Source organism: Hyperoodon ampullatus, assembly GCF_949752795.1.
Source record: "Hyperoodon ampullatus genome assembly, chromosome: 5".
Lineage (NCBI taxonomy): Eukaryota > Metazoa > Chordata > Mammalia > Artiodactyla > Ziphiidae > Hyperoodon > Hyperoodon ampullatus.
Window position 1 is genome coordinate 42,077,651 of NC_136918.1, and position 22,305 is coordinate 42,099,955.

Genomic DNA, 22,305 nt, shown 5'->3' on the forward strand with positions numbered 1-22,305 from the left:
AGTTACACTGTACAAGAATCTTATTGTTTAAATTGTGACCTGCCCCTTTTCTCAAATTCCTCCTTCCCCGCCAAAGCCCTCTCTTCTTGGAGACAGGTAAAAAAAAAAAACCAACCAAACAAACAAACAAAAACCCCCAAAATCCTCTGTCTGTTTATCAAAACAACACATTCACTGAGACTATCATTAATTCTCGGCTAATACATTTGTGTATTGAATTATGAATGTGTTAGTTATGCTTCTACTTTCCTCATATGTGACCCTCTATATAAAAAGGAAAATAAAGATCAACTTGTATAAAACAGAAGTAAGGGCAGAAACCAAAAATAGAAATGCAGTCCTAGAATTATAAGCTTTTTCTAAACAAATTTACAAAAAATGGACACGGAAGGCATGTTTTGATCAGTATTAGCCAGAGTTCAAAAGAATCTCAGACTCATTTTAAGACAATGTTTTACCGAAAGACCCAGATTGTTCTTCTCAGGTTGCTTTTTATAAACAGACTACAGGTCTGTAATCTGTGCTTCAGGAAAAACTGTTGCTGACCTACTCCCTGCAAAATACTGTGATTCAAGTATTAGGGTTTAATATTATTGTCATGGGAAAAATGCTGATATGTGTAAAAATTCCAGAAGGATAACAGCTTTCCCCTGCCATAAGGAAAGCTCTCAAGTTTCACTGATCTAAAATAACATGCCACCACTTAAAAATATGATTGTTTTGTTGGTCAAAATGCTTTGGATTAAAAAAATATCTCAACCTAATCTTAGAAAGATCACTTTGCCTATAGCTGAGAAAAGTAGGCCAGTCATAAAGGAATTTGCCAAGAACTCTGTGATCTGAGTCCCTGATGAAAACTCATTAAAATAAAACTGAAAGACTCTATTATCTCACCTCACTTTATGAATAAACACAATCTGGAAAAATAGGCACTTTTAAAGAAAGAATTGATGGATGACACATATATTTTGCGGTACAATTCTTCCTTTAATATGATCATAATTCCATATGGATTGTAATGCATTGATTTAACTTATTTATGAAAAGTCCAAGCACGATAACATTAATGAGTAGGAATGGGAAGGAATAAGTAGGGAGACAAGGGGTGGGGGGAGAGAGAGAGAGAGGAAGAACTCTCACCACGCCACACAGCTTTAATGAGATCACTTTTTAAAGGTTGAAATAAGAAGTGAACTAAACAACAGCTTCATGAGAAAAGTTATCCGTCAAGGAAATAACTTGACCTGAAATGTTCATGATTGCACCATAATAATGACTCAGAACCAAGATCCTCAACTTGTTCTGTACACTATTAAATTAAAAAAAAAACAACAAACAAAAAAATTGTGGCAATTAAAAAAAAAGTGGACATGCCGAATAGATGTTAAAGGCTCAAGTGGAAGTCTGTCTTCCTTATCTAACTAAAATGAGAGTAAGACCGCTAAGTCACTAACAACACCCAAGACATCACCTTGTGGCATAAGAATGTTTACCTAATTGAGGAATCCGTAAGGTACTTCTAAGAGATGGTGAGAACAGAAATACTGTTAGAATACATTAAGATGAAGAGTTCAGATTTCTCTGGATTTTGACTTTGTGATGAGTGTATCTTGGAGATTTGGGGATGGTTATTTAAGTGACAGACTCTTCAGTGGAGCATTCATAGTAGTGTAAAGATTCTTTAAAAATAAGGCACAAATACATGTTGCTCTCTGATTGTCTCCCATGAAAGTGCACCAAAAGAGCGATCTCAGGAAATGAACTTGAGGCACATTTTGCAGAGGTATATCTTTTCCAGCCTCCTGGTTTCCTACAGATGGCTAAAGCATGGTATGGAACATGCTGTCATATTTCATTCATAACACACATGTACTGTAGCTCTAGGCAACAGATGGACAATCGCTTGTTTAAACTACAAATGTGAAATACTAAGGTAGAATAGCAATATTTCTAGAAATGTATATGGAAAAAAAGCCTTTCCAAGCCAAGAGGAATGGTGAGAGGCTGTGAGGTTACATCAGTGTTTCCCTGATCTCCCTGGCAGCTGCCATAACTTCCCCAACACCCTGCAAAACTTGATAATGGAGGGATCAAGGGGCAGCCGACACAGATTTGACAAGAGAAGCCCAAACCATATCAAATAGAAATAACACTGTTACTCCTGGCTGGTTCACATTAATAGAATTTTTACTAACTAGGAAAACTGTTGGAAGTTGTGTTTTCAGAGTCCTGTCTATATTCCATAAACCCTCTATTATAGCCCCATGGTAAAATGCTCTTTTTTTCCCCCTGGGACCCAAATATAAAACACTTGAGAGTTTTATATGCTTGAAACGTCATCACAAACATCTCTGCAGAATCTTTCACAGTGAGAAAACAATTATACTGCTGATATCTCCACTGTATTAATCAGCATACACTCAATGTAGTAATTTTGATCAGAGAAGTTGCTCTTACAGAAACTATTTGTTAATGAAAGAAAAAAGAACCCACATCTTTGAGCTGCAGAGATGTTCAGGATCTCAAAGTCTTGATGCACTTTGCTGGGACACATGACTTATTTTTGAGTTTTAAAGGCCGATTTGTTTGCAGATGAGCCTCCACACTGAGTCGCCATGAGCTGGAGATCCCGGCAATGGAGAAATCTAACTGTGAAACGGTCTGCAGAGCCCAAGACACAGTGGGTTTCTTTTTCCTTTTCCATGTCTCTCATGTTACATAAAATTACCAAATATTTGTGTTGTTGACAATTTTTTTTAAAGCCAGTATATTTTTAGTATATTTTTACAAACTTTCTCTTATAGACTCTATGATTCTTTTCTATTATTTATGTATTTAAATGATTAACAATCAAGACAATATATCAAAAGACAGTAGAATTATAATCCTTAAGGTATTAGGTCTTTATATCTCTGTTATAGGCAAAATTTCATATAGCTAAAACAGTAAAATGTGATTTGGCATTGCTGACACCAAATGATTAATAGAAGATAAGAAAGCAATATAAATCATATATTTAAGAAATCCTGAAATAAAATATTTTAGGATCCTTTCCTTATTATACCTTGTGAAAGAAAAAAAAAAATCTAAATCTAAATATCTATATATGTAGGTGTGCACATTCATTATTATAAAAGTATGATAAGTCTATATTAAAAAGAGATTTACTTTAAAAATCTTTGGTAAAGATACTCTGAGGTTATGTGATAAAAATGCACTATAAAGATTGTAAGCAAGCAGTATTCTGGCAATGCCACAGTGAGGGGTCTGTGAAAGCATTTTTTTATAACTCTCTCTTTTTTTTTTTTGGCATGTAAACCTTCAGTTACATAAGGACTTAAATGTAACAAACAAGTAGAATGTTATTGCATTTTTATAGTATAAATATTTCATAAATTCTCCCTCCTTTGGCAAAATTCATACTAATAGGACTGCACTCCAAGAGATAAAATCTAATTCATACTAATAGGACTGCACTTCAAGAGATAAAATCTATCTCTCAATAAACTGGGCTCTTTGCTTTTGACCAAAAGACAATTTCCCCCCAAGTATTTCATAGAAAACAAGTTACTGAAACAATTCAAGCAGATTATATTATCATTATCACCTCAATTGTCTGATAGTCAGTATTCTTTGAGATCATCCGCATGGTCTGGCCTTTCATTTGGAAGACAGAAATTCAGAGATACAGGTGCCATTGTATCCTAAAATTCACATGCTGCCCGAAGTGGACCCCTTGTATTTCACATTATGAGAAATGTGAGGTCAAGGATAAGGGCAGCAAGGTAAGGAAAGGACAGTGGTCAAAGGACCCTTTGAAAAGCTGTAACTGTGGTGGTTCTAAAACAAAACCGTTTGGTGACCAAAGCAAATGAGCCACAGCTTAACTCAGAAGAGCTATAAGCTTAAGAATTTCTTACAGAAAAAAAAAAAAAAATCAACCACCTTTATGATTATCCCTACTAAAGTAAAATAAATTTAATTGGGACTCTTGAGGCCTGGGTTGCAATTCAAAACACGCACAATTTTTCATTTCTGAGAGTTAAAATTAAAAATTAGAAACAAAAGTCAGACTAGAAAACTTTATCACTTTCTAATCATGAAAAATATCTGTGGAATCAGGGAAGGGTATACAGGGGAATGTAGCTATATTTGTTATATTTGATTTCTTAAACTGGGTGGCACAGAGATTCATTATATTATTATTTATACTTTTGTGTATATTTAAAATACTTCATAATTTAAAAGTATATACTTGTGAAAAATTTGAAGAAATTTTTAACTAATCTTAATCCAAGATACTTAATTAGTTTACAAAACGGTAACCTGCTACTAAGAGAAGTGCCCTTCCTTAAAAGAAACATGTTAAAACGTAATAAAGTATATGCGGTCCTGGAGCTGCCAAGAAAGCATTTCACTGCCCAATAAGAGTCTGAATAAAGATTCTAGGCAGAGACTCTGCATATTTTTAGCTCAAAAAGGCAATTTTTTTCAGTGATTGTCTTTGTAAGTGTGGTGTAAATGTCACATCGATGATATGAAAATGTCTTCTGCAGTAGGTAATTTGAGTTGCAGAAGGATTATAAGCATAATGAGACTGTGGTTTCACAATCTTTTCAAGCTTTCCTGTCTTTTTAAAGTAAACTACACAAAACGAACACAATTTTATGTGCCCTGATTTGCAACTGTCAGGCAAAAGGGACCTGGGCCTGGAAAAAAAAAAATTTAAACTGCTCTTTATAGCTATTTTCCTCTAGAGAAAAAGTCAATTTTGGTACTTGTGTTTGGATATTTTTAAAAAATGGCAATATTTCTGACATGAAAAGCGAAACAGTATTGGAAATGTTATATTCTAGAGAAAACCAAGTTTGTCCATATTATTATGTCCAGGTAGCATGGAAAAGGAAAATCTTAAGATAATATTTTGGGGTAATAATGAGTTTTTCAAATATAACCCCAAAATGCTTTATCCAGCATACCCTATCTGTAATTTCTTTAGAAAAATATTGAAGTTTGGTTCTCTCTCACCAGTATCTGTTTTCAAATGAGCCCCAAACACTGGTCATTATAGATTTTGAATTAGGATGGCTGCAAATTCAATGTGAGCTTATTTTAACCTATGTAATTTACAGCTTAAATTCTTTATAGCCTGACATATAATTGTGCATGTTTTTTCCCCAAGGGACACGACTAGTTTAGAGCAACAGAAAGATCTATTTTTCAATACACAGAAAAAGAATGGCTATCTTTTATGCTTACTGGCAATGTGGAAGTGATAGGATGGAGCCTTCAAGCCTAAAAGCACCTGTGAGTTGGCAAACTCACCCAGGAAAAGCTGTGTGACAGCAAATACCACACTAAAAAAAGCCATTCAACCAGATGAAAAGTGAGACAAACATAGGGATTAAAAGTTAAAGGAATGCAGAAGTGAATGGGATGGAGCATAATCCGTGCAAAAATGTGCAAGTCCTTGGGAACAAAGGCCCATCAAGGTCCTACATGATTAAATGTGAAATGTGTATTTGGTAAGAACTTTAAAAAATCTCATACTCTATGTGTTTCTAAAGAAAGGTTAATAGTGGATGAAGTAGAGACCATCCCATAGCTTGATTGCCTTTCCTCTCTTTTCCTATTTCTCTTCTTATATTTTTCTTGTGTTTCATCCTTCTCAGAGCCACCAACTAACCGCTAAATAGGTGACTGGATTTAAAGGTCAGTGCTAGCCTTGGCGGTCAACACCCTGATGCGGGCAGAGTTGCAGGTCTTGCAGAGGATGTGTCCATCCAAAGGGTAGCAGCCTTGGTTATCTCCTTCAGACAGGAGACCACCACAATCCTGGAAGAAGGAAGACAGATGGAAAGGATATCAGTGAAAATGGAAACAAATTCCTTTGCTTTCCATTCAAGGCTTCCATAATGAGGCCAACTACTACCTTTCCTCTTCATACACCACCAACCCCTTCAAATCCTTCTGCAGGATATAACATGGTATGTCTTGCATTAAGCTTAAGTAGAGACTGGGGACATCAATATGAACAGGGTGAAATGACCCTCCTGAGATCACTTAATGGGAAATAAAGGTACAGGAAAGGAAGAACCTGAGGGTCTAGGCTCCCAAGTAGTAGTTTTGCTCCCCTCACCCAAACAACAAGAACAAGCACAAGAGAAAATAAAACAAGAATAGATCCCAAATCATTAAGTCATCTTTGCCATTTATCATTCATTTAAAGATCTCTCAAAAGTAATATACAGGTGCAGGGACAGAATCTCCTGGTAATTCCAGGGCAGAAGCTAAGTTGTAGAGTGACTCCTGCTAAGCAGAAGGGTCACCAACGGGCTGTACTTACTTATTCCAACTTTAGAAAGAAAATAAAATCTTAAGGTTTGGGGGCAGGGGGTGGAGGGAAATGACCTGCTGTACTTCCTAAAGGATACAGCCCAGAGGAGAGGACACTGTTTCTCTTTAGTCATAAAACCTAGTGTAAAAGCTGGAAGTCTTTTATTCTCTTTGCTCATGTGAAGGCCAGAGAGAGGCATGTAGGGCCAAACAAAGCACACTGCATGAAATAGGTGGTCATTACAGCTCAGGCGGTGAATGGAATGACTGCAGTCCTGGAGAGCAGGGGCCACACTGCCAACCCCGCCGGCCTGCGTCTTGGGAAAATCTCCTCGTGGGACTAGAAGAGCCAATCTCATGAGGATGTGGTAATAAAGAAGTTCATACTATCTCTCGCAGACAGCTAATGCTAACTGATGCACTCAGAAGAGCTGGTAGAAAACAAGAAAAGTGCTTTCAAAGAGGGGCTCTGGGCTTCCCTGGTGACGCAGTGGTTGAGAGTCCGCCTGCCGATGCAGGGGACACGGGTTCGTGTCCCGGTCCAGGAAGATCCCACATGCCGCGGAGCAGCTGGGCCCATGAGCCATGGCTGCTGAGCCTGCGCGTCCGGAGCCTGTGCTCCGCAATGGGAGAGGCCACAATAGTGAGAGGCCCGCGCACCGCAAAAAAATAAATAAATAAAAAATAAATAAATAAAAACAGAGGGGCTCTGGGTACGTCATAGGACGAGGATAAGAAAATGTTTTAAAATCATTCTCTGAATGTTTTTATACCTTTTCATACCCAGATTAGAGGAGAAAGACTTGCTGCCCTTTGCTGTATAAATGAAGACATGGCCCTTGGGCAAGAGGCTTCCCTTGTCACTTCACGCCTGGATTCCAGGCCTCTTGTAAAACACAAGTCCCATGAACACAGGCACTAGGGGCTCCCCCAGATTTAATAATTGCTATATTTATGAAAATTCGGCTCTAGTGGGCCTGGCAGGGTGAGGGGGCGCTGACCACAGACCTCACACCGGTAGCAGTGAACATGGAAATCGCGATCCAGAGCCACAATCCGGACAGTCTCTTCCTGGCCGGGGGCTGGCATGATAGGCTCCTTGCACACAGAACAGCGGGGGGCAAACTTCCTGAAAATGGAGAGATAGTTCTGGTTAGATACTGAGCATAGACACTGGCAAAAAAGATGAGACTTGGAGGTGAAAAGAAAAGAGCCAGGACACCTGGTCTGCTGTCTTGCGTGACCTTGAGCAAGTCACTTTCCTTGAGTCGGCTTCCTCAGCTTAAAATAAGAGACTCACACTTGGTGACTGTTGAGGTCCTTCTAGATGATAAATACCATGATATTTGGTGAGGTAGGGGAGTGAGTGTGTGAACTGCTTCTGCATGAAGAGCTACCGTGGCATGGGATTCACCTGTGGATAGATCGCAAACACAAACCCTGGGCTTGGGCAGGTCAGCCAGAGAGGCAAGGAGGCCCCTACTTGTTTCTGACTTCTGCTTCTAGACTTTTGTATGTGCTCCCCAGGCCCTACCCAAGTATCCTGAGGTTGGTAACTCTGCCTCATTCCCAATTATTAAGCCTCTTCTTTGAAATGTGTCTTGAATTCTAGGAATGAACACAAGAAACCTCAAATACGTATCTTTTCAAAGCAGCAGAGGTTAGCGAGTTTAAATACTCTTTATACCAAACTTCCTATGGCCAAATCTGCACTTCTTATATCTTGGTTGTGTTAAACTTTTGTTTAAAAAGAAAAAAATTATAAAGCTGTCCAGTTCTCTATTCTTCAAAGGATTTTAGAACTTCCAAAGGGTATGTGTATATGAATACACCACCCAACACACACACACACACACACACACACACACACATACATACACACACATATACATATGTTTTTGAGGTTAACTCTTGGTGAGGAATTTTAATATTTCCTAATCTCTTAATATTCCTTAATATGACCAATGGCCATAACATTTTTTTTTCTCATAACAGATTAATAGGCTGCAAATATAGGCTGTGCACCCATCTGTATCTTCTGGAAATTAGGTGTGGTATTTATGAAGGTGTGAAATGAGACGTGATTTGAAACGGACATGGATAAGAACTGAAAAGATTAAAAAAGAAAGACTGAGCAGCTCAGTTTGACTGAGCAGCTCAGTAATGGTTTTAAGATTAATGATGTTAAAATTTATCTATTTGTAGAGAGACTTAAAAAGAAATAATGATAGTAATCTAACTCTTTGCAGAGCACTTTATGGTTGTCAAAGCATCTTTACATACATTATACCCTAAATGTACATATTAATTTTCCTGGCAGCACCCAAAAGGCATCTGTATGGCTGCAATCTAAATAAATATGAATTAAGCAGCAGATCAATTGATTGCTATGAAAGAAAAATTTAAAGGATCATGGTACAATTGCGGCAGTAATCAGAGTTGTTATAATTGGTATTTTATGCAAGAAGTTCATACTCAGTGGCAAAAAAAATTGCTTTGGACTACTTGATTATTTTTGAATCTGGGTCATCAGTAGTGAAATAAGCAGCCTTCTGGAATCAGCTGCAAAATTTCCTTCCCCAAACCCACTGGGACTGTAAACTCTGTGAGGTCAGAAGTGTGCCTTGCCTATCACTTTATCTGTGAGTCTTCCCCAATGTCCCCAAGTAGGACTACTAACTCCTTGAGGATAAAATATTTTTCACTGAAATTGCCTATTTTAGCAGTAATTATCTGCGTATCTTTGGAGACCTCAAAACTGTGAGCTTCCAAAGGACAGGATTTGCTCTATTTCTGAGTTTCTAGAAATAACTAGTGTGACTGGTGCAGAAGGTAGAAGTCAGGCAATATCTAATGGAATGAAGTATTTGCCACATTTCGCATAAAAAGATGTTGCTTAGGCCTTTATGTTCAATCTCGAGGTTCCTCTTTGGAAAGGCACAGACTGTATTCTTGCTGAGTAATGATTTCTTCTTACCAATTGGCCTCATTTCTATGATGGGAAAAGGCAAAGTGAAGAGACAGGAAGTGGTTTCCACCATCCCCACTGTGTTCCTTGGCCGGCATTTCGAGGATTGTTAAAAATCCCAGGTGGTCTATTTCAAGGCTCAGCTCACTAAGCAGACAATAGTAATAAAATTAATTTGATAAAAACACTTCTGATGGTTAAAATTGTGTGCTTATTATTGTGCCAAGCCTTGTTAAGCACTCTATACACTTAGCCTTATTTTTTACTGATAGCAAACATTATTAAGAAATACTTTTATCATTTCTGCTTTACAGCCATGGCAGCCAAAGCTCAGAGAGGGATGATCTTAATCATGGGGTCCTGGCACATTTCTGGCAATCCACAAATGGATGCTGAGTAAACAAATAAATGGATGCATGTAACATCCCTGATAAGAAAGCACAGATAGTGGAATAAAGACTCAACACAGTGAAAGGGTCAGTTAAATAAATCTGCTTTTCTGAGCTCACTGTCCTGGCACTGGGAATACAGAAATAAACTCAAACTCCAGCAATCACACTGGTGAGGGAGTTCTACGTATTTCTGCATTTGTTCTATTAACATATATACATATCCTACCATATTGCAAAAATGATTTAAGGGGGTTACTGTAAAATAGCGTGTGTGCCTGTGTGTGTGTGTGTGTGTGTGTGTGCATTCTTTATTACTAATCAGGCTATGTAAAGTGCTATCTATAGTGAATTTACAAAACTATAAAACATAGAGAAGGAGACATAAATTTAAACATGGGTTTAGGGAGTGTTTGAGATCAGAGGAGGATTATTAGAGCAGATGATAATTGAGTTGGGCCTTGAAAGATGGCCATTTAGGTGAAATGGGAAAGTAAGTCTGTGTGTGTGTGTGTCTGTGTGTGTGTGTGTGTTTTGGGGGTGAGGGTGCGATACAGACAGTCTGCCAGGGAACCAGTTTGAGCAGTCATCTGAAATGACATATGGGAAAGAGTTTCTGCCTAATAGGATGGAGGATTTGGGCCAACCCTAGCTGATGGCAGTTATGGAGGGGATGGCCCATAAGCAAGGCTTTAAAAATAGCATTTCAGAAGCTTGTTACTCAGAGTGCAGTCCAAGACCACCTGGGACCTTGTCAGAAAGGCAGAATCTTAGGCACTCCCACCCCAGACCTCCTGAACTAAAATCTGCAGTCTAACAAGACCGCTAGGTGACTTGTAAGCCCACTGAAGTTTGGGAAGCACCAGTTTAAAGGACGGGTTTCTAAGCAGGAGAGATAAATCCCTTCTCCTGGGCCTCCTGCACCTCACCATAGCTTCTATTCGCAGGCTGTTCTAGTTTCAGCCAAGCGGATCTTTCTTGAAAGCAGAGAGCCTTTCTTCACTCTGGGCCCTTTGTTATTGCCTGAGTTGTCCCTTCTGCCAAGAATTCCATTTCCCATTTAAAACACTCTGCTTCCAGAAGCCTACTCAGATCCCAGGGCTGAGTAATATCTTCTGGCTCTGACAGCTCAAGCCCTTGCCTGTGCCTCACGTCGTCACCTTTACAGTCTTTTCTGCCTGGTATCACACAGAATCTGCACTTATTCTCTCCCTTCCTCCTGGCAAGCTCCTTGCAGACAGGGGCTTCTCTCTATGTATTTCTACCTATGCAATTTCTCTCCTTTAGCACTAAGCATGGTAATTGGCTCATAGAGGGCTCTTCATAGATGTGGTTGAACAGAATTGAAATACATCTCCCAAAAGCTCACAAATGGGAGATCTGTTCAGAATGACCAAGAATCTGCAGAAGGCAGCTACGTTCCCCTCTCTGCAGTCCACTCTTCTTAGCCATGCGATGTCCATGGCTAAGACATGGCTAATGGGTTGGACTTGTAGCTGCTTTTTATTCCAGTCCTTTCAAGACTCAGAAACGGAGTTCTGTAAAATGTATCTTTTATTCTTCCTTGGGAAATGGGGAAAAGATCAAAAAGCTTCTCCCCCTGCATACCTGCCAATCAGGCAGACAACATTATTGTTAATAATTTGTATTTTAACTGGCCACTGAATTAGTGGTGATGGAGAGCATTGGGGGTTTCAGATTCTTTTTCCCTTTCAGCTGCTCAAGTCTGCCTTCCTGGAGTGTTCAGACCCACACACATGTCACCAGTCACAAGTCTCTAATTATGCTCCCCACTCCTAGAAATGAAAGATAAATGGCATAGATATAAACTTACATTTGTCAGAAATGATTTCCTGTTTTAATTGAGGGGTGTAACATATCAGTCTTTTTCAGCAACAGAAACATGTGTGCTCTGATTATATCTATCAGTCTTTCTTGGATTTGGGTAAGTCTAAGAAAGGAGAGAAACAGTGACAGAAATACCCTCCCCAATGGTATCTTTTCACTTCCCTTAAATAGATGCAGGTTTTTTTTTTTCATGTGTAATTAGAAGCTAAAAATATCAATAACGTGAAGTACAATTTATGCTGCGACTGCCCTTTCAAAGTGAGCCCTTTCTTGTCTAATTCAGGTCGAGAATTCCTGCCTCTGGGTTTTTTTTTTGTTTTTTGTTTTTAATTTATTCAGCCTCACATCTTTTGGTGAGGTTTTCACTTTCCCTGCTACTTGAAAAGTGGTCAGGAAATTCTTTTTTTAAAATATGAGTCTCAGGTCCCCAAACTGTTTGTGGCAAGTACCTCCCAGTTGTTGACAATCAACAGAGCGGTGAAAATTAACCCACAAGACTGCACATCTGGAGGCCATAGAAAAGATACCCAAACTGGTGAGCCATATGAGCTTCATCTCTCTGAGATCCTCAGACTGTTCTTAAAGCCACTGCGAAGCAAACACGAGCCAGAAACCTCCGTGTCTGCCATTTACAAACCACATCTATAGCTGTCATATGGTTCCTAGAAATATGCAACAAATGTGATCAACTAATTAACCAACCAACAAACTGGCCAAATAAGAATAAGCAAAATGCAAAGCTATACAATTTTCATGAAAACTCCAGCTATAATAAAGAGGGATCTACAAATTAGAGAAGTGAGGAAGTGGTGACATAATTTTCCAGGCCCATCAGTTAAGTGGTCTTGACCTTAAGATTCCACTTTTTAATCGTCATCGAAAGATTAGAAAATATCCTGAGGAAGAGAAGACCTGGGTGGGGGAAGAGCTTAGCAGAGGGTGTGAATATGCTGATAATGGCATAAAATAGCCTCCAAATATGTGAGAGGCTGCATTAGCAAGAGGGGTTGAACTGTTCTCTGTGCCAGTCCCTCCCATAACCTTCTATATGCAGAGTGGCCAAGACGTAGAGGTCAGCTCTAGAGAGAACCCTAGGCTGTCAAAGATGGGAAGCTTTAAGACAGGGTCTGGTCTAATGACCAAACTGAAGAGCTCAGAGAAATTGGGCAATTTTTCCACTGCCACATATCTTGTTCATGTTTAGGCCAGGGAGAGCTACCCCAGGATCCTGCCTCTTTCCAGTACACATGTTCTGTGGCTAAGTCAACTTCCTCATAATTAGAGCTACACAAAGATGTGATGGATAAGCCCCAGGGAAGTCTTGAAGCAGAGGCCAGGCTGGAGGACCACATGGAGCACCTAATATCAATTCCTGCATTGGAGGAGGGGATAAATAACCTCTTTTTAATGTCCCACCAAATCCGGAGATCCTACAGCTCGGAGAGAGAAGAGTGTGAAGCCCAGATACAGGCAGTAAGAATAGACCCCAAGAGGACAATTAGGCTGCAGGAGGGAGAGTAGGTTGCCTACTTGTGGAAGTCTTCGATGCAGTGGATGAGGCCGCCAGCGTCCACAGTGAACGGGATCCCATCCAGGCTGCGGTGGCACATCACGCAGGTAAAGCAGTGAGGATGATACGCCTTCCCAGTGGCTCGGAGAATCCGCTCCATGATGGGCTTGGAGCACACGCTGCACTGCTCCAGGGTATTCTGAGGAGGAAAAGAAAAATGCCAACGTTAGGCTAAGACGTGAAGAGTTCCATTTATCTAGTAACTTACAGCATGACAAGCACTGTTACAGAACACAGGGGCTCATGTGCTTATCACAGTATTGGAGGAAGGCAGAGTATATATCTTTATTACAGAGAGAATGAAACACAGATGGATCAAGTGGCTTTTCTAAGGTCATGCAGGTTCTGGGTGGCAAATCTAGGATTTAGAACTCATGTTGTCTGACTTCTACTCGTGTTCCTTTCCAATACAGCAGGGGTAATAGCAAACTTTTATGTAAAGGCCCATGTAGTAAATACTTCTAGCTTTGTTAGAGCAACTCAATTTTTCTGTAGCAGCAGGAAGGCAGCCATAGACAGTGTGTAAGTAAATGGGCATGACTGTGTTTCAATAAAACTTTATTTACAAAAGCAGGCTGGATTTGGCCATGGCGATAGTTTCTTGACCCCTGAACTACACAATCCGGGTTCTCCACTGGAAGAATACTTCTCTATTACTTCTAAAACTTGATTAGTCATCAAAATCCTCGTGGGGTCACCAAGGACCTTAACATTTTAGAGTGGTCTTTCTGACGATCCAGACTTGTAGAGAGCATGCTGGTTGCAAAACCCAATCAGAGCTCAGCATAATCAATGAGGCTTTTGATCATTTAAAGCCTTGATTCAAACACCATCTCCACGCTTAGTGTTGTGAACTCTTGATGGAAATGTTGAACCTAGAGGGGTTCCAGTTTTTCGAAATGAATTAAGAAAGTCAATTTATTTGGCTTTAAAAATATGCTCAGCTTTAAAAATAAATCCCCCCCCCCCTTTAAAAGGGATACCATTTATTGAGTCAGGACTCACAAAGATTGATACAATTAGCTGTTAACTTTCCATCCTTGCCTAGAATACCATGCTCTCTTACCAACAGCCAGGTTTCACATGTAATATGTTATATTCCAACTGAGAAGTCTGGATTGACTCAATGAGTTTACGATTTAGAATAAACCTGGGATGGGGATCTGATTAGAAACATGCAGAACTCGAAGGGATGTGGAAATCAAGGAATAATTTCCCTCTTACCACTAGAACCTTTAAATGGGCATGAGGCAAGGCGTGCCTATAGGTAGATAACTAGTGCGATGATGACAACTACAGCAACAGTTCCTGACTGGCTTCTTGTTTCCATCTCTCTTCCTGTAACACTTGCCCATCCTCACAGTGACTTCCAGTTTCCTTTCTAAAACACAGATGTGACCAAGCAGCTTTCTTGCTAGACAAACTTAGATGGCTCCACAATGTGAAAACAGCTCATTCTTTACCTGACATGCAAACTCCCTTTTTAGGCTCAGATTCCCCTGATGTCTCAGACTGCTCACGTTTGTTCAAACCTATGAGAAACTTCCATATTTCTGTGCATTGGCTAATGCCTAGAAGGAATCACAATTTGCTATTTTGACCTTTCAAGGTACGTGTCAGAAGGCATCTCCCCGGTAAAGCCTTTCTCAATGCCTTCAGTTGGAATAAATTGCTTCTTTCTCTCCCCTTCCTGAGCACTTAATTCATGTTGCTTAAAGCACTTACAGTGTTCACTGTATTGAAATTATTTGCACATATGTCTATTTCCTCTACTATACTGCAATTCTTTAAGGGCAGGGACTATGTCTTAAGAATGTATTTCTCTGTTCCATGCTTCACCCAGTATACTACCTGGAATAAAAAGAAACTCAGGATGAATATGTGCAAAAAGAATGAAGGAAGGAATATTGTTTACATCCCACTTTGGCATCACAGTGCTGGCCTGATTCCCCTAACTCTGGAATCCAGAGGACAGTAAATCCATCACCGTACTCTCCTCCAAGTTGCGGTTGCTGGAGGTTCTGAAATTGCTTAGTATGCCTCTGGTCACAGTCTAAACTCATGGAAACTATTAACCTATTTTCTCCCCATTTTGAAGTGGTGAAATTAAAATAGCAGAAGAACATAAGATGAGAGTCTGGAGATGACGATGGTCTCGACAATGAAGGCCCTGGTTCTTTTCTACCCTGGTGATCTGAGCTAATGTGGCTGGAAACTGTCTTCCCAGGGTTTGTGTTTTGCTCTTCTGTGGGTTTTAACTTTTTTTTTCTTTTTTTTAAAGCCAACCCTGTAATGGAGTTGAACAAACGAGAAAATGCTTGACCAGAAAATATTTTTGTTTGCATTGAGGCTTGGCTGCAAGATTCAAGCCCATTTACTCAAAACCAGCAGCAGCATATAAGGTAGAGTCAGTTTCTAAGGAAAGACTTTATGGTCCATGTTTAAAGAACAGGTAATATGAACATTTCTGCTACAAAGGAAGAACAGTGTAAAATATACCTAAAGTGAGACTACTGTAAAATGCCCCTAAATCAGAAAATAAAGGCTCCAAGAATGCATCTGACTAGAAGCTTGGACTAGCAAATGATTGAGGAGGACATGTGAATCTTCTTGAGCCAGTTCTGTTTACTTCTCCTTTCAGTCTTCAACTGGCCCACTAGGACCCTTAGACATATCTGCTCCTAAAGAAAGGATAAAGACTCTTAAAATGTCTGGGAGGAGGGCTCTGGGAGTTCCTCTAGTCCAGGCCTCTGATTTCCCAGGTGAGAAAACAGACCTGGAAGACTGATACAGCTGGGACCTGAGTCATGGAGATGATTAGGGGCAGAGGATGGGTTGGTACCCCAGTTTCCTGCCTCCCAATAATTCAGATAGGTATCTGATGAATTCATTATGTAGCCATAGAGAGACAAAGTTGCTTGATGAAGAATATGAATTGTCCCTCTGGATTTGTCAACATCTACTGTATGACCTTAGGTAAATGATTTCTTCTCTCTAGACCTTGGTTTTCTCACCTGTAAAACAACGATTAATTCCAACTCTGCAATTTTATTACTCCGTGATATATCAGTATTAACAGAAACAGGTAAAGGTCAATGTTTCCATTACTAGAGATATACTAAAAACAACTGGACAACCCTTCACCTAAGGCTTGAAATGAGGGTTCATGTGTTAGAAATCTGGACTATCTAAACTAAACTTTACCTTACCACTTGAAATTCCAGAAATTGCTAGTGGTAGAATTTTAAGCACGATAGAGAAAGATCTTTGTGTCTTTTTATAGAAGGTTATTTTAAAGCCAGACTAAAAGATACACTCTTTATATAAACATGAGGCTTTTCTAAAGTAGGTTAAAATGAAACGGTTAATAAATAAAATAGTATTTAAGAAAATAGAAAAAGAAATAACAAGTCTTCAAGCAAACAAGTGGAAGCAGGGTGTCTTTAAGTATATCTACTCCGATTACATCTTGTATGTGAAGCAGGGGTGCCAAGTTTGACAGACGGGAATTAGGAAGGAAGAGGACACTCCAGCATAAGAACCTTCAAAATCAGTAGAGTGCTTCACGGCCTGGCTCTGAACCCATCTCTTCTGGGACCCCACCCGTGGAGCCCACCTTCCAGCTGCCACACTGAGCTCTCTGCCACATCTTTAATAAGCTGTGTTCTTTTACAAACCCAGACTACCTCACATCCTTCTTTGTCTAGAGAAGACCTACTCATTCTTAAAAGTTAAGCTCAAACTTAACCTCTTCTGCAAAACCTTTCGTAATTCTTCCTTTGTTATACTCCAAGCAAAATAAGTCACTTCTTCCACTCCCATAGGATTGTATGATGCTTCTATGACACCGAATATTATAATGTCCTTGATTTAAAGGTTTATGTCAACCTCCGTGACCAAACAGTGGCACCCTGCTCTCCCCGTATGGAGCTATAGTCATAGGTTGAGTTTGCTAGGAATCAGATTCTGAAACAGAGCTTTGCACTAAAGAAGTTATTGAAGAGTGGCTTTGAGCTCATGCCTGTGGGTGAGAACAGGAAGCATCTGGATAGAGGGAGGAATTGAACTATGATTCAGTTATAACAAAGGCTTCTGATGGCTTCACGGAGAACTCTGGAGTTAGGATGGCTCTGCAGAATTGTCTTTCCTTGAAGCTAGTGAGTAGGGCTTTTATATCTCTACATCTGCCAGCCAATGGATACAGGCTGCTTGCAAGGAAGAAGAGAGGGACTCAGCTGTGAACCATCAGCAGCCAACAATCCCAGCCAGTGGGGGAGTGAGAGCCTCAGTCCTGAAGGGCGTCTGGGCAGTGCAATACAGCATCCACAACAGTAAGCATCCTTGCCCAGGACCTCCATGGTCCATGACACACATTAGGCAACAAGTAACCAGGTGTGAAACACCTTCTAGATTAAGCTGAATGAAGAGTCTAGATTTTATGCTTTTTAAAAATCCTAGGCCCTGTTTGAAGATTTTTAAAGATTTTTTGAAAATGTTTTAAGCAGTTAACTTCATTGAGAGTGTGGTTAACAAGAGATGTTAAGAGTAGCATAAAAACCAAGAAATTATTTAACTGCTAAAAGGCACAGCTTATAAACTTTTCTGAAATGATGGCAATACAATTGTGATTAAAAACAAAAATTTAAGTGAAAGTAAAAATAAAATCACCAACAAATCTTGTACACAAAACTCCCAAATGCAACTGTTTTTAAATTAGAGATACAATCTGGTTGTATCTTTTCTATCCTTGGATATTGCATAAATAACTTCTCTAATTCACAGTCAGAAGAGCTGGAAGAATCATCTGAATCTAAATGAAGCATACAGGTAACAGAAGCATTGACTACTAGTTAGATGATGGAGAAAATAATATTTCTAAAATTTATATATTACTTAGGTGTATGTGTATTCACTGTTGAAGATTTTAAATCAAGAGCCAAATATTTGAAGACTTGGAAGACTATAAAGTATTGCCATTTAGAAATGTTAAAATTTTCATTTCATAAAATTAAAATGTGATCTTATGTTCAGTCTTTATTTATTTATTTATTTTTAGGTACCAAAGCAATACTGGAACAGAAAAGACTCTTGGAAAGATTAAGGGTGACATCTCATGTTCTACATACAGTTTTGGTCTTGTTGAGCTAAGAATAAAAGAAAAAAAAAAGGAGAGTTAGAAAATATGAGACTTTTAAAAGTCTTTAGAGATTATTCCGGTCCAGAAGTTTTCAACTTCCCTCACTTGCCTCCCTCTTCCATAATCCTTTGTTCAGGGAAACAATTTATCAAAGAAGCACATCCAAAAGAGTCCAAAATCACTTCTGGATGAAGAACAGGAAAGGATGGAGCCTATGGGGAATCCATATAGTACAGTTTAAAACCCATCCGTCTGGTCCAACTACCAGATTCAAGAAACTAAGGTGCAGAGAGGGAAAACTACTAGTGGAAGATCTGGAATTAGAGTATAGGTCTAATTCTCCATCCAGTGGATAACCCCACTGCTATACCACAGTATACCTAGTCCATATTTCAGTAGACATACTCCACATTACAAATATAAGGCTCACGACCTGCAAGCTACATGCATATAAATAAAGAGAGGAAACATGTTGAGATCTTAAGATAGTTCGTCTACTGTCAATTTTATTGGCTCCCATGGGTTAAGACAGAAAATTCATTGTTGGATCCCTAGCATCTACAACAGTATCCTTGCATAAAATTGATGCTCCACAAATATTGGTTTCATCATGAATAAACTCTGGATACTTGACATAAAATAAAATTATTCTATTTAATCATGCAAAACAAGTCTCTAGTGCACAGCTTCTCAACCGGCAGGCTAAGACACAGTGTGCCTCAAATGGGCCCCAGGAGTACCATATTTGGGAGGGTCAGAAGGGGCCAGAGATTCCATAGTCCCTGAGCAGTCACCTTGGGCCAAGAGAAGCCTCATCTACTCACGCCAGTGTGCTGAATGAATGCCATCACTTTCCACATGAATCGTGATGTGAAAAAAGTTGGGAAGCACAGCCTAAGTGTAGGTGTTCCCAACAGAATAGCAACGCGGTACAGTAAGAAGAGAACAGGGCTGTGACTCAGCAAGCTCCATTGAAATGCCACTGACATTATTTAAACTCAAATAATTGTATTACATACTTTAATTCTGGAATACAAACTTATTCTTGATTCTGGTAATCAAGGCTTCCCAGGTAATGACAGTACTTCTGGGTTTCCTTCACAAATGAAGACATCATTTTATCTTGGTAATTTTCCTAATAAGCCTGCAGTACAAAACTGCCCAACAGCTCTGCCTCCCAGTGAGGCACGCGTTACTTATTGAAAGTTTTTGTGCACTTTCCAAATGTCCTTTGCCTATATCTGTATCTTAATCTAAATCTATACTGTATTTATATCTAATATGTGTTTCAAAACAGACTGAAAACAACAATGGTAAGCTTAGTGATACCCCATCCCTATGATTGTGATTTTCCAATTAGAATAAAAATTCCTACTCTGTAGATGAGAATTCTGATTTTTTCAAAACAGGAAAAATTTTGAGTCAATTTATCAAATGGCATCAAAACCTCAGATGTCTTTTCTTTTGATGTCATTACCGCCACACACAAAATGACAACTATGAAACATGTAACTGAAAATTCAGTAAAAGGACTTCAACATTCTTATTTTTGTCACTTCTGTTACTCTTTTTGAGCACAACTCTTTGCATCCAACGCCTGTGTTACCTCAGCTTTCTCATAAATACCCTTTAAAAAAACTTTTCACATGATTTTCTGATGAGCAGAGCTGCCTCCCCACATAATTTAACATTGCAGGAAGCCTAAAGAGTGGGACAAAACATTTAACATCCTGGCAGGTACGGCTGAAGAGAGAACAGACGCACACCATGCCTGCCCTCAGAGGTTCCCACCATGGTAGGAGAAGTAGACACTTCTGTAAATAACTGACTAGAGGCAAAGGGGACAACAAATTGCTGTTATAGAGGAATGAGTAATGTGTGATGGGAACACAAAGAAGAGAGTAATTACTTATAAATGGTGAGGGAGCAGGCAATGTGGTGGTGATGTATGATTCTGGGAAACTATTCTAAGTGGGATTTGAGTTGGCTCTTGAAAAAAAACCCCACATTATAACACTTTTTGGAATTAATGTTGTGTTATAACAAAAGTCTTCATTATATAAGTCCCAGATATGCCTACACTGAGACAAAATTCATTTCACAGGAAGAATATTGTAACAAAATCAGTGTATTGGGCAGCATTGGTAAAAGGGAACTCAGTGTTGCTAGAGATGTGTGTCTTTGTGTTAAACTAACTCAAACAAAACATGTGTGACTATTAACACAGAATTTGGGGAAAACAATTCTTATAAGATTTTCTGTTTATATTTGAACTAAATAAACTGGAGTTAAAATTAAGAAATGTGTCTTAAAACTACAAGGGAAAAAACCCACAGAAAGGACACAAACATCAAGGCAATTAGATCATTTTATTCAATTTTGCCATGAGCCACAAATCACATTCTTCACAAAGTAAATAATGCCCTCCTGTTTATTCTGAAGCACTTAGGTTGGGCTTACAATCTGAGCTTTAGCGAATTAAAAGAAGAATCTCCATTAAAGGACATTTAGTTTGTCTATACCTTCAGGCCCAGAGAGGTGCTATTTTACCTTAAAATGTGTAGCCCTTGTGGAATGCTAGTTCGTTCAAAACAGAAACAGTTATCTTGAACGTCTCCTAACCCTTGAGAAAAATGATGGAGCTGGGACTTGATGGGCGTGTCAGACCTTTATGCCAGGAGCAAAATTAAAAGATCACAGCACTCCACTGAGATTATTGTGAGAGGGGAAAAAAAGAGTAGAATTCCTTTCCTTCCAAGCTAAGTCAGATCATAGATTTCCCTTTATAACATCATTAAGGTACAGTCTGTTGGGACTTGTTAACTCAGGAACCAGAGAAGAGTCTGTGTTATGTGAGGTAAGAGAATTACTGGTAGATTTAAGAGACCTGGGTTTGAAATCTAGGCAATTTTCCTGACCTCTTCGATCTTTTGTTTCCTCATCTAGTATAGAAGAATGAAAATATTTACATGGCAGTGTTGTAAGGACTAAATGAGATCACATATATGAAAACAAATACACAGTGCCTGGCTGTATAATAAATGTTAGTTTTGTGTAATTCTTACAAATTCTAGGAGAGTAGAACATATATTGAATTAATTTGACATTCCTTGATCATTAAATTATTATATGTAAGCACTACATTTCCAATTTTTTTTTGTTTCACTATCAAATCTCTTATATTTTACATCTCTACTTAAAGAAATGGATTATTGAAGGAATTCTGTTCATGATACTCTGGGACAACTGGATTACATAATAACATAAAATGGGCTCCTGGATTCCTAAGAGGTTTCCCCCCTACTTCCATGAGAATTTTGTGGAAAAGGTGTTCTTCCTTTTATGTAAAATTATTATACCTCAAACCCTTAAATATCTTAGTTCTTCATAAAAGCAATTTACATCATTTTATACTCTCAAAACAAAAGCTGACACTTTGCTTTGGTAGTTTTTAAAGTTCAGTAACTGTACGCAACCAGGACCTCATTTGATCTCCACAACAGTCAGTAGAATGGTAGAATTCTTATCCCTGTTATATTCCATGTGCCTATATATGTGGTTGGATTTGAAACGCTATGTCTTTTAAGTCCAAAGACAAAGTTGTTCATTCTTCTACTTCACACTGTTCTCCAATTAACAGATTTTTCCTATCTCTTGCTATCTGGTTCCCTTTAATGGCAATTACATTGAATGGAGATATTAACCTTTAGCAAACTGCTGTGCTATAGCCTTTCACAAATACACAGTTTGCTTGAACTTGAAAAAAATTATTAAAATCATGTTGCCCAACTCTCTCACCTTATATACTAGGACACTGCATTCAGGGAAGTTGATTGCCTAATGTTGTAAACTAGTGAAAGAGCTGAGCACTACATAGAAATCAAGGTTTCTAACCAATTACCTTGGCTTCTATGTAGTGCTCTTTCCAAACCCCATACTAAATCCTTTTTGGAGTACCAGAACTTCTCTTTGGTGTTCCAGCCCTTGTTAACAATAAGAATATGACAACCCTTGTTGATTAGTTATTGATAATTATTTACATGACCAATGGAAAATC

At 38.9% G+C, this 22,305-nt stretch overlaps 1 protein-coding gene across 2 annotated transcripts in view; it reads right to left on the minus strand.

Moving 5' to 3' along the window:
* Window positions 1-5,619: 5,619 nt before the first annotated feature.
* LPP (LIM domain containing preferred translocation partner in lipoma) overlaps window positions 5,620-22,305 on the minus strand; it is a gene marked incomplete at its 5' end in the record, with an annotated part of 466,507 nt that continues 449,821 nt past the window's right edge. For both annotated transcript variants that reach the window (XM_079704195.1, XM_079704194.1), the window contains 3 exons: window positions 5,620-5,835; window positions 7,345-7,465; window positions 13,072-13,250. In XM_079704195.1, coding sequence (XP_079560321.1) covers window positions 5,707-5,835; window positions 7,345-7,465; window positions 13,072-13,250 — 429 coding nt within the window. In that variant the 3' untranslated portion in view covers window positions 5,620-5,706. The remainder of the gene's footprint in view (window positions 5,836-7,344; window positions 7,466-13,071; window positions 13,251-22,305) is intronic.